The following is a 13,787-nucleotide window of genomic DNA, read 5'->3' on the forward strand; positions in this document are numbered from 1 at the left end:
GGAAAGAGAGAGACGAGGTTGTTTTACCTGGTGAACGTGACCGTCCGTTCGAGGCTGCCCGATCACGCCGTTAAGCCGATTTACGGGCGCACGTGCGAACAATTCGCAGACGCAACGGCACGTATAATGATGTTAAGAGGATCCGCAAAAGCCTCCTCGCAGCACGTGGCACTCACGTGTTGTCGTATGCGATATCTCTTCGCACTTGTCATCGTCTTCGAAGCGCATCGCATCCTCGTGCATCGGTGACGCGCCGCGATTCGAAATTCCTTTTCTCTTTTTTTTTTTTTTTATCAAAAGCCGACGAATTTACGTAAATGGCCAACATTTTTTTTTATGGATATCCATAAAACATCCAACAGGAAGATTTAAATTTCGTCTTGCTGAGAGAAGAAGATAGTGTTGGTTTAATAGTGTTAACGATGTGTATGGGACGGTGGTTTTGATTGTTTGTCATTCTTTTTGCTCCAAAGGCAAAAGCATTGCTTGCAATCTATTGCACTTTACACGAGTCCTTATTTCAATCGATAATATTTTTTTTGTATTGCAAATGTGTAATTCTTCAAAGTAATTATAATATTTTACAAAAGAATCGAGATTTGCGTACATTTTGATTCTATTTATTATAAATATCATATGTGCCATCATCTTTTTTATTTAAATTAACAACCTCTCCCCTGATTGTTTATTTGTTTATATATATACATTTTTTTATATATATACATTTTGAAATTATTAACTTATTAATAATTAATAATATATGATGAACCGATAGTCAATAAATTCATCCTCACACAGTTATATTAGAGATATATTTTCAATATTTTAGATATAATTAATAATGAAAAAGAAAATCCATGAGAGAGAGAGACGAGAATATAATAACATGTAACCGTTTACAATAATATTAATTGTATACGTGAGAGTCTTCTTTTGAAATCTTTGTTTCAGTTATCTGGAGATATATAACGAGAAGGTGAGGGATCTCTTGCAGCCGTCGACGAGCGCGAGCAGGCTCCGAGTTCGAGAACATCCTCGACTAGGACCCTACGTTCAAGGTACTTCGCTCGCGTTTACCGTGAAATGTCGCGTACCGAGGATATCGGCTAAAATTTCTCGAGGGTCTTCTTATTCAGTGTGTACCCAAGTCTGCGCTGTTTAAATCTTCATCGCTTATTTCTCTCCGCACGGCCGCCTTTCTTCACGCTGTAATATCTCTGCCATTCTCGCAGCGTTATATTACACAGTCCAATAAAGAGATAAATACAGTAGTATATTAAACATTGTGTCTGGAATATCGTGTTAAATGTATCATTAAATCCGCGAGAGTAATCATTGTAATTTTATTAACATCACTTCCTTCGTACAATAAATCATAAAATGCCATAATTGAATATATATTTGGAAAATTTGATGTGTTTTTGGAATTGGGTGATATATGATTGTTTTTTGTATATAAAAATAAATTTATCAAAATCATTATTATTGCATATTTTTAAGTTTTTAATTAGTTAAACTATTACAATTTTGTAGAATTCTTGAATTATTGAATCACGTCGAATCTTTAATATCTTCAAACTCTGATATGATATAATTCCTGGATCTTTGGATTCTCGAATTTTAGAACGGTGGAAAATTTCAAATTCTGCGATCTTTTGGCGTCTCTTAAAAATTTCTGGACCGATCCAGGGATACTTTTTTCTCTCACTCACCATCATAATCCGCTCCAACAATGAAACTCAACTGATACATCTACGCGATAGATCAATTTTTATCTTTTTCCCCCCGTTTCATCATCTCTTTCTTCCGTCAAACACTCCGTCTCTTCTAGGATTAACGCGCCACGTGGTCAGCGACCTGGGATCGTTGATGTCATACGTGGAGAAGGGCACGAAGGCCAGAAAGACAGCCTCGACACTTCAGAATCCCAGCAGCAGTCGTAGCCACGCTCTACTGACTGTCGATCTCACGCGGGAACAGACGGTCGATGTCAAGCGTCCCTCTGATGGTGACAGCACCACGTCCTCCGGGAGGCAGGACGTTACTCAGCGCGCCGGCAGCAGGTTGCACCTGGTCGATCTGGCGGGCAGCGAGAGCGCGGCCACCTGCGGCGGCGTTCATCGACTGAAGGTGAGTCATTTCCTAAAAATAATATCCTTCGTCGGAATGATATATTCGCCGACTGAATTTCGCGCGATGAAAATCGATATTCGCGGGGGCCGAATAGACGGACGGATGAAGCTTCGTCGAGTTATCAATCTCCTCCTGGCCGCCATCGCGACTAATCGACAGCCGGAGAGAGTTAGAGTTTTAATCGTGGAAATATTAATGTTAAACGTGCGTGAAGAAGTGCCGCGTTAAACTATCGTGTTATTGAAATGCTTCTATTTCTACATCTCGACGAGGCACAAGATATATATATGTTTTGATCTATCAAAGTATGTCAGTGTTTCAATATCTGTCAATAATTTTGATTTTTATTTATAAATGAGAATTATCATAAAAATAGTATAAATATATTTTTAATATTGAAATTTAATACGTTAAAGGATATTATATAAAGGATATTATTCAGATAAATTAAATGTTGTGCTCTGTAAAATCAATGTGCAATCTAATCCATTGATTAAGTATCGACGTTAATGTGATTATGCCTTCTAAGATACAGAAAGTATCACCAAAGCATCGCGGAAAATCGGGGATCATCGCTGGTGGTGTTTCATGTGTGAAAGTATGTTTCAGTTATTGAAAAATCATACGTTAAACAAGTGTCTATTAAAAACAAATATCGCCGACAGCCTTTTGTCTTATATGTTATTGATCCGAAAACACTGTATAATCTGATTTAGCAATAATTTTCGTAATTTATACAAAATCAAGTAATTATTGAAATTATTTTTGTAAATGTTTGAGAAAAATATATTCTTAGAGTTGTGAATAAGATAAATTCTTATCATTGATATTTTCAACGGTATTTTGGCGTTATCCTCTTTTTGCTACCGTTTGTAGGAAGGTGCGAATATCAACAAAAGCCTAGTGGCCTTGGGAAACGTCATATCCGCACTTGTTGAGAGAGGCTCGATCGGAAGTGGGACAAGCAAAAGATACATCCCTTATAGGGATTCCTCTCTCACTTGGCTGTTGAAAGATGCACTCGGAGGAAATGCCACCACCGTTATGCTCGCTAGTAAGTGTATGTCGGTCTCTTTTTCTTTTCATCTTTCCCCTACCGTTCCCTCTAAACTCGTATTTTCTCTCCCCGTTTCTCCACAACTCGCGATCTTAGAACGTTCCATTGATGTTAAGAGATTTCCTTCTGGAAATATTCTGCCTGTATAAATCACGTTTTGCCGTGTGTATTTTCGTGAGGAAATTATAAGCTCGCTTTTTCCTCTCTTTTGATCTCGAACCCTCCATTTTAATATCCTTTCTGTTGCCGTCTGTCGTTCTCTCACGCGCAGATTGAAATCTGGCGGCTGATTCGACGATTGCTTAATTGACCCTTTTAGTGCGAGTCCCTTGTCAGCCAGCGTGTACTAAAAGAGTCAATTACGATCGGCTGTTGCCAATTGATTAATTTATTTTGCGTTCTTCTACCTTTCATGGTTGTTTCGTTAATTAAAAATTATTCGGTTCGTTTCGAAAGCAATTTTTGGCCATTGAATTACAACAAAAAGCCACACAACAAAGCCATTTCTATCTTCCTCTTTTCGAAGCTCTGTCCTTTCTTAAATTCCGTCAATTATCAAGGAGGAAATGTTATTCACGAGAATCTGCGCGAGATTTGTGAAATTATTCCCATCTACGATAAACCAGGGTTGAACGTAATTGGTTTAAATGCTTTTCCAGGCGAGCTAAGACGCGGAGATTAAATTTCGATAAAACCGAGATAGAGAGAGGGTAGTGACGCGAGAAGCGGTAAATAAGAACTTTGTAGTGGGCTTGTCAGAATAGAGCAACACATGATCGATGCCACTATCTAGCGCCAATATTTTTGTCATAGCATATATCGGACGCCCGTCTGTTGAATATAATTCATAATATTTCTCATTGCAATATAACTCGAAAATAAACATTTCTTGTTGCTATAATAATCACATCAGTATCAGTGGATTTAATAAAGAATTGCTAAAAGTCTCAATATCAATAGATCGAACTGATACGAGCGATTATCTCCGGCAATGGCTATTTTTGTAAATAATGTTCTTTAAGCCATTAATTATGATAATTGTTAAACAAGTTGGAGAATAATATAATAATTTAAATAATGCAAAAAAATAAAGTTTCAAATTTTCAGGTGGATGTTAACTAATGCATTCTTAATAACACTGTTAAGACTTTAAATCTGTAGAGAGCATGTTAGAAAAATATTTAAGAACTCCTAATCTCTCGGATCTTGAATAAACTTTTTTCGTGACGAGTTAATCTTTCACTATAGTATTACCTTGAAAAGATTTTTCCAAAAGATATTTAAATCTGATTGTTTTCATGACATTTTCTTCTAATTGGGGGAGAATAGATGTTGCCGCGAATTGGACAAAGTTTTAAGAGAATCATCAGCGTCATTATTTTAGTAGGGAGATACTATCTTCCCGTAGAAAATTCTATTAGTAGTTAAATAAAGCATGCAGAGAGAATTGTGTTATACACAGTAATATCTTTATCTCTACAAGCACACAAAAATTGCCATCTTTTTTTTCGATTAAAAACCGAATAGAATTAAAATTTAAAATAGTACTAAAATAACGATAATATATAGTATAAGTCAGTGGTTATCTACATCAAAGATGAACGTAAGCTATTAAACTTGTTCATTTCTGTATAATCCTTTTGGATTAAAACTGGTACAATAGCATGTAGTAAAAACATGATTTTTTAATGGAACATTAAAGTCGAAAAATCCTTGGAATTAATCTGGGATAAAGCGTTTTAAATTTATATTATCCATTTTACCGTTTATTTAGACTCGTTTATATCACCGTGATATTTTTCTCTTCTATTGCTTCGCGGTAAACCGTAAACGAAATTGACGTAATTGAGCCCGCGACGTAGAGAGACGTTAATCGAGAGAAGGCGCGCCTTTCCTCTTTCGACTCATCACAATTAATTGCCGAAATGGAAGAGTCGATCCGCCGCGATCCGTATAATTGGCCGGGGAACACACAGCGCAGTTTTGTACGAATACTTCTAGCCGGGCCCGGCGACATGTATAATTAATCGTAGCGGAATATCCCGAACCGCTGATTATCGGCAATTAATTGAATTGCTAATAGCATTTCGGTTTATTATCGAGGAGACGTTTAATATTCAGCGGGCCTGCGTTTGTGTGTATAGCGTGTGTATAGCGCGTAGTCGGGTAGACTTGTGTTATTCCGCGGACCGTATACATGTCGATTCCACCGTACGACGTCTGGAAAAGAGATACCGTTCACTCAAAATCAATTTCGAATTCTCTCAGCGAAGAGACGTGAGAGTTATTTTCGTTTGACTTGTCCACGTGGGAAGCTCAGTACATTTTTTTTTCGATTAATTCGATAGACGCGACGCGCGAGGATTCGAGCTTACCGCTTGCGTTGAGAGTATCTGATTGTCAATGGATTTATAAATTCACAACGAGTTCTTTGTTCAGAGGCCAATTAAAATTAAAGAATTTCTATACACCGAGGAAATGCACGTGAGACGTTAGTGAATCAAATTAATCGCTCGCACAATTTTAGTTTGTCTTCGAATAAGCAAGCAATACTTTGCGACATTTTGCGACAATAGATCTTCTTTGGTAGATACCATTAAGCAGCTCTTCATTATCTCGATTCTCAATCGTTGCTGTAAACAGTTGTATTTATAGAATGCAAACTTGTCGCAGCCGCTAATATCAAATAAAAAATCGCACCGATTAAATAGTCCTAGTTGGAACGTACAACATTTTTGTCATGTATTTTTGGCGTTGATACGAGTCTATGTCTTCTTTAGCAATATCTCCGGCTAGTGGAAGTTACAACGAGACTGCACATACCTTACGATTTGCGCAAAGGGCGCAGAGCGTGGTCAACCGACCGATGGTCAACGAGGATCCTGTGGAGAGGCTCATCCGTGAATTAAGGGCCGAGGTCGCCAGATTAAAATCCTTGTTACTGCAAAAGGTAAGAAATTTATTTTACTGGATTTACGCAAATTACAGAAGAAAAAAGAAAATTACGAGAAATTAAAATTGGGTTGAGTAATCAAATACGGCATCCTCTGTAAACTGAGAAATACGCAAACATTGTCTAATAAGGAATCTCTAAAGAAAAACTGCCTCAACTTTGCATAAGCAGACGAAAGAAAAAATAATTTTGAATTTTTTAAACAATTAAACACAAAATTTTGGACGTGATCAATATAATAATTTTAATTCAGAGAAACAAAGAGAGAGGAAAAGAGATATTATTTGCGCATTATATTACACATTATTTACCGATTTTTCACAACTTTTTATGTGCAAAAGTATTGTTTCAATCAAAGGAAAATTAATAACATTTTCTCGTTTTGTCTCTTGACACGACCGGAATGAAAAATTGAGCTCGGCAGAAGGGAGACTGAAAACACGAAAGGATTTAATCCCCGGCCTGATGTTGATCGAGCGACTTTATAACACGGCTGTAGATTCGCATGCTGCCGGCGCAAAATATTAATGAGTTTCGAGCGGCGCGCGATCGGTAATAGCGCGGCATTATAAAACAAATTTCGCAATTTCGCTCGACGTGGAGCGCGCGGATCCGCGATAAATAGCGGCCGATTTTTCAGTCGCGTTTTAGCTCGCGCTCGAAGGGTCGTGGGGTAGGAAGGGGAAGATGGGGGAGTTTATTATCGGGGTTTACCAATACGAGCGGCGCCGCGCGATATTGTCCGATGTCATTACGCAAATGAGATTCATTGATCGTTTATTTGACACTTATTGAGCGTTCGTTGCGAACGATCGGCCGAACGATTGCTGATAAAATACAGCACGCCGATGTGTTACGCTTTAACGAGGTATCCGCGTTTCCATTTCTATCAGGCAGACGCTATTCTTTATTTCCGCGTGTCGCATAATTGTCGATTAATTAAATTTCTCATCCTTCATTCGCAATTGCAATTCTGCCGACGTTTCTTTTCCTAAAGCCTTTATGTTGTATTTCGAACCCGAAATGGTATATTATATACACGAAATTAATAAATAATTTTTTTTTTTAATAGTAGAGAGATATATCATAATTATAGTATATATGTGTGTAAATAAAGATATTAAAATAGAATTATCAGGAGCAGAAAATAGAAAGCTAAAAATTTTCACTAAGTCAATTTAGTCTTTTTACAATAAAAAGAAAAATTATATTATAGAGAAAGAAAAATATTTTAATATAATAAAAATATTATATAGGAAAGAGAAAAATCTAAATTCTTTCTCTCTTCTTTCTGATTAAATAATTTATGGAGAAAGCGATAATATATCGAGACACTCATGGTATATAATAGTTTGAACAGAAACTTCGCTGCGCGAATACGTTATATTCGTTCTCAGTTAAAATTAAAATAATATTGGTTATACGAACCTTGTTGCAGGATATCGACCAGCAGACTAACGTACCGTGTTGTTGCGGCAAAGTTCAAAGTTCAAAGAATTCGGCTACGGATCCTCAGTATCGCGAAGAGCAGGAACCGCTTAACACTTTGCGGCTCAAAGAGTCCGATCGCGAGAACGAATTTGTACGATCAAAGAACGACAGATCGCACGACGTACTTCCGATCAGAAGATTCAACTCCAGCGATAGTGTGACAATTTGTGAGACCGGCTCTTCACGATCCGTCAGAAAGTTTAGTTCTTACGAGCATCTACGAGTCCCCGATCGCTTAATCAACAATTACAACCAGGCCAAGGTCACCGAACTAAACGACGAGGAGGACGAGGTGGCGGACGAAATTAACGAGCCGGTCTTCGTGGACATACCAACGCTGGTGGCTGTGCTGATTAAGCCGGACGATAGTTTGCAGGAGTCGTCGACGCAGATCGAGGAAATCTGCTCCGACGAGGTGCAGGAAGACTCGATTGACGTCGATTTCATAGAAGGTGGCAACGAGGAGTTTGAGGGAGAGAAGATCGATGACGTTGATCCCGACGATCATAGTATTTCGGCGAATTCTTGCAACGCCTTGGGCGACTCAGAGGTCGGCGAGTTTCATACTCCGTCGAGTCCGGCATCCGTTGGAAGAAGCGGACCGCGAGGTAAATTCAGCAAACAAAACTCGATCGATTTGCCGTCGTCGAATTTGAACGTCTCGAAGAAGTTTGGTTCTATCGATGGTATCAGCAAAAAGAAGGAATCATCGATCCTCGATCATCTTCAGCGATCGCATACAAATTTAGAGAAGCGTCCGAACTTGCCCGATCATGGGAAAAAGCTCAACAACATCCGCGAGATCGACGATCGCAAGGTAAACGCTAAATCTGGAAGCATTTGGAAAGCGATCGGTAACGTCGGCAGCAAGGATCATCTGCAGAGGAAGAACAGCAACGAGTCTGACAAGAGCTTGAAGGATTCCTATATCGGCAAGACAGGCTACAACATCGGCAGAAAACCGAGCTTGGAAAATCTGAAGAGAAAGACTAGCAAGGACAGTAGTTCAAGTAGCTCCAAGGATGAGCAGATTCTGATCTCGAGCTTGACGCGCGACAAGCTACTACGCAGAAAGAGCTTCTTAGATCAGGAAGCGGCAACTACGGGCGGTGTACGGCATCACACGGCGATTCAGCGAGTAAAACGCGCCGACATCGTTGCAGCCGTCACAGAGAGGCTTTACTCTAGCAGGAAGCAGACGGAGGAGAGTAATAATATAGCGACTAATAACACATCGGATATTCGTTCACCGCCAGAGGGCACCGACGTCAAGGTGCCTAGCAGTCTCATTGCGCGATCGAGGCTCCAAGAGATCTCGCGAAAGATGCTGATGAAGCGGCGGAGAACGAACGTAGACACTCAGACGGAGGCGGCGTCGACGCTGCGTTTCAAGGACACGGCGTGCTTAACAGATAACCCCAAAGTGGCTCTTCAGGATGCAGCGGTTCTCACGGAAGAGCACGCGGACTACGCACGCGACGACGTCGCGGCTGTCGCGGTGGCAACTCACCGGTTACCCGTTCTTAGAGTGAAGGATATGGCCACGCTGACAGATCGGCGACCGCGAACCAACATTTTTCGCTGCAAGGACGCCGAGAGCTTGGCCAACGATCTCGACTTCGACGATTATGATCTGCATTCGCCGCGAAACGACTCTGGCATACTTTCCGACGATACGCAGAATTACGCCGAGAGCAATCTATCTAGCGCCGATATGCCGGAGCTTTATCCAGAAGCTGACAGGAGGATGCCATGCACGGACAGTTCGACCAACACGTTCCTTGCATCCGGCAGGAACTCGGCGGTGCAAACGGAAAGCGGAAATCGAGAAGTAGCGAGTCGGCAGAAGGAAAGTTCAGAGAGCAGAGGTCATAGTCACTGCTGCGGTCTGCTTCACGAGATCGGCCAGCGCGTGCCAGTGAACAGTCCCGAGAGAAATGTCATTTCCATATCTCTACCGGATATGATCAGCATAACCATTGAGAGCACGAACGGCCTAGAGTCGAGGATTGCTGTGACGGACGGCAGTGATGCCGTAGAAGAGAAGCCGCAACTTATTTCCAGTGACAAGGAATCTCAGACGGAACAGATCAAAACCGAGACCGAAGGTTCTTTCTTGAAGGATTTTACAGTAAGATCAACGGCCATTCAGGCAGACGGTAGAGTCTTTAGAATTGAAAACATCTTTCAGGATCCGAAAAGCAATAGCTGTCGTGATGTGACTTCCAATTTGAGGCAGGAAATCGTAACAAAGAAATCGATGGTCTTTAGAAGTTCTCTGGGCACTTCTTCCGTTATCGAGACAAAGGAGAATGACACGAAAACAGAATGGGGTATCGAGGATTCTTATCAAAGGAATCAGCCGATCCTGAAAGGCGATTTAACGCGAGCTTTCGTCGCGAGACGTAACTACAGTTTGAGTCCTGGAAGACCGACACACAGATTTGCTTGTCAAGATTTATGGAAAAACTGGACTTTTCCATGCTCAGAATTTATCGATTATAGCAGAGAGATAATGGTCATGTCGCCTAACGCGCAGCAAGAAACTAATATACCACCAGTTGATGACTTACCTTCTTCAACAGTAATTAGCGAATGTACTTCAATCAACGAAGTTTCAGAAGAACCGATTTACAAAACATGCAGTCGAAATTTTGAAGATTTGAAGAAATCTGCTTTGACAAAGGATCTGTTAGATTGTGATTATAATTTTTCGGACGACAGTCTTGATTGTGACGAAGATAATGTCGCGAAAAAATCTATTGTCGCGAATACGACAGATACGCCGAATTACGAGAAGATTTACGAGAATACGAAGAATTACGAGAGCCTTTGTCCTCCAGATGTTGTAGCGCATACAAAGAAGGAAGCTTCGAAGTTGGCGAATCACGCGGATTCGATTAAAGTTGAAGCGTCGATAGATGACGATTTCGACGATACTGAGATGGAGTTCCCGAAAAGAAAACCTGTCGAGGTATTGGATAAGAATCCAATACAGGATTACAAGACATTGATCCTAGGGACGTCATCGTATCTCGTGGATAGCGATTCCGAAGAAGAAGCGAACGTAAAAGTGTTCAATCAGTCTGATAATATTATTAAGAAGAAAGTATCCTTTTCGAATCCCAGCAGTCCCGAAGAGATAATTGACGTCGCGGCTGACCGCAAAATCCTGACATCGAAGCAAGACTCGGTAGCTGTGAAGTCCATTATCAAGAAGATGAAGAAGCCGGCTGTGACCGAAAACTTAGATATCGTCCAATCGAATGTCGAAGTTGACCGATCTTTGCAGCAGAAAAAGATAGAATCGACGAAGAGCGAGGAAGTTCTGTCTTCTTCGAAAGAGGATCAAGATTCTGAGGGCTCTCGAGAATCGTTAACCAACGAGAAGGAATTCTCTGACGAGGATTATCGTGAGGAGCTTCGGAACGAATCAGACAGCGTTGTCAGCGACGAGGACACCCGTCCAATGTCGAAGAGAAAAAACATTCTCGAGGAGTACTTGAACGAGGCGATGATCTTCATGCGCAACATGAACTCTATCAACGAGTACATGAGTGCCATGAACACGTTGGAGAGCCGCAGAAAACGTCGTAGAAAACGAGGAGGCCGTCGAGGGAATAAATTGAGTACGGATAAAGATCACATAGAGTTCCGCGGGCGCAAAGTGAGTCTGAAAAATGACACTGACGAGTACTTGCAACAGGACGAAGTTGCTGTCGAGTCCTACGTGAAATGTCTGAAGGGTATCGAGAGACTGGAGGCGTGCATCGACAAGGTCAGCAAGCACAACCAGATCCTTCGAGATAGATACGGCATCGACGTCGAGTCTGCTGGCGCTAAATCGAGTTTAGCGAGTCTCAGCGTAGATTCCGAGATGTCCAGCGTCAAGGACGGCGTGATCCGTCAAGGCGGCAATGTAATTTCCAAAAATGACGTTGATATTTGCGACAGGTCGAATCTTTCTAGGATTTCCTTGCCCTTTTTGTCTTCCATTCAAACTGACGTCAGGAAGCAGTCTATGTTAAAGGAGACAGATCGGCGAGATCGGATTAAAATCGATGAACGTGATTTTGACGAGAAAAACAACAATATCACACCGGAAGATGATCTGGAGCGCAAGATTTTTGATCAATTGATGCGTGTGGCCAATTCCAGCAAGTACCAAAGCCCGAGGCAATTGCGACAGAAACGTCTCTGGAAAATGCGCGATTTTAGATCTCAAAGCCCGACAACTTACTCCAAGTTACAGGAGACTTTCCGACGGGACACTCGTGGAATCCTTAATTTCGATGAAGTTTCCGCCGCCGAAGATTATCTCGACGACATCCGCGGAATCGAGAATAGCCCCCGGAATATTAGGAAAACGAAACTTTCCGATCAAACAGAGAATATTGGCTCGAGAACATCGATCGGTTCGGAGATCGATCTTGAAGAATTATACGATCGCAACGAATTGACAGAAGAAAATGGTAATCCGTTCAAAATTGAGGTGCCGATTATTTTCAAGACAAAAGTAGAGTATCCCGATTGTCTGATAGATCCTGCGAAATCGATCGACGCTGGACCAACGTTCAATGCGGAAGAGGAAATTGCGCGAAAAATTACACAGAGATCAAAGGATAGTTTAAGGCTCGAGTCACCGAATTCCAGATTTATAGGATCTTTGAGCATGGAACTAAAGTATTCTGGTAGTCCAAGGGCAAAATTTTTGGAGCTTCTAAAAGAGAGAAGACGAATTGTAGAAACCAGCAGAGGTACAAATGCATTTTGAGAAAATCTAACGATCACTCTCAATCATAAATTGTAAATATATTTTTCACATGTATTTTGTATTTTGACTATTATCAAAGAAAGAATAATTATAATAATTGTATTTAAGTAAAGAGAAACTTGTAAATAGCGATATTATAATAATATACGCTTCCTGCTCCCTTCACTTTATTAGTCCTTTAATGATAATTAACGATTTACCTTTAATAATTATGTTAATGACTGTATATGACTTTATATAATTATGCGCAAAGAGTATTAATGGATCTTATTTAGGTCATATATAAATACATGTCAATGTTTAATTTAATGTTTATCAGATGCATTTTGCATTAATATTTAAGTTTGCTTAAATCTTTGGTGCTTTTATTATCAATGTTTAATATAATCAATATTTAAATTATTATCAATGCTGAATATTCCAAGTTTTAGAAATTTTAAATCAAGGGTCGTTCACATTTTTCGCACACAAATAATGATTATACATTTGATTAATATAACAATATATCTTACATAATGATAAATGATTATATTTTTTCTAAACTAATGATGTAATTGTTCACTATTCGAATTTTTATACAATCTAGATCGTAAAATGCATTTGAATATCAAATAATATATACATATGTGCTAAGAACTATTTAGTTTGTAAAAATTATTATAATTAAGAATTCTATAAATCTTTATAAATCTATAAAGCTATAATCTTTATAAAAATCTGTATTCTATAATCTTTACAATTCTATAAATCTTTATATATATGTATATAAGCAGTGTTTGCATAAGCAGTGTATAAAACAACCACAGTTTGCGTTAATATTCGAGGATCATTCGAATAACTTTGTTCATATATATAGTTAAGAATATATAATTATAAAATAAATAGAGAGTTAATATTTTATTCTACTATATAATTATAAAATGACAAATATAAAACTGTTATATTATTCACAAACATTGTTTAATAAATAATGCTATTTTCCGAAATATCAAGAAATTAATAATACATTAACATTCGTTACAATAAAAAAAAATGACAAAAACTTCTATGATCAACTATATTATTTCTTTGTTTGATTATTAATTTATGTTATTTTATTAAAACAAAGAGAAATAATTTAGTCAATGTGCCAATTTCAAATCTATTATTATTTCATCTAAAATTTTGTTTCTTTTATATATGTATATATTGCTAAAATCTTGTCCTGATCAAAATATTTATTAAATCTGTCAACTGATACGATACTCTTGCACAATTTTACAACAATGCAAATCTGCCGATTAGTATCATTCGACAATGTATCTTATTGTTAGTACATTGATTCTCTGTAAAAAAAAACTTGCATTTAGCATCATATAAAACGAAGGTAAATGACTGAC

The 13,787-nt window shown here is 39.1% G+C and overlaps 1 protein-coding gene across 1 annotated transcript in view; it reads left to right on the plus strand.

Moving 5' to 3' along the window:
- LOC115237161 overlaps positions 1–13,338 on the plus strand; it is a 35,793-nt gene extending 22,455 nt beyond the window's left edge. Inside the window, exons 4-8 of the mRNA XM_029810047.1 lie at positions 952–1,058; positions 1,832–2,130; positions 3,010–3,187; positions 5,971–6,140; positions 7,582–13,338. Coding sequence (XP_029665907.1) covers positions 952–1,058; positions 1,832–2,130; positions 3,010–3,187; positions 5,971–6,140; positions 7,582–12,408 — 5,581 coding nt within the window. The 3' untranslated portion in view covers positions 12,409–13,338. The remainder of the gene's footprint in view (positions 1–951; positions 1,059–1,831; positions 2,131–3,009; positions 3,188–5,970; positions 6,141–7,581) is intronic.
- Positions 13,339–13,787: the final 449 nt, after the last annotated feature.

Source organism: Formica exsecta, unplaced genomic scaffold (genome assembly GCF_003651465.1).
Source record: "Formica exsecta isolate Colony F162 unplaced genomic scaffold, ASM365146v1 scaffold28, whole genome shotgun sequence".
NCBI lineage: Eukaryota > Metazoa > Arthropoda > Insecta > Hymenoptera > Formicidae > Formica > Formica exsecta.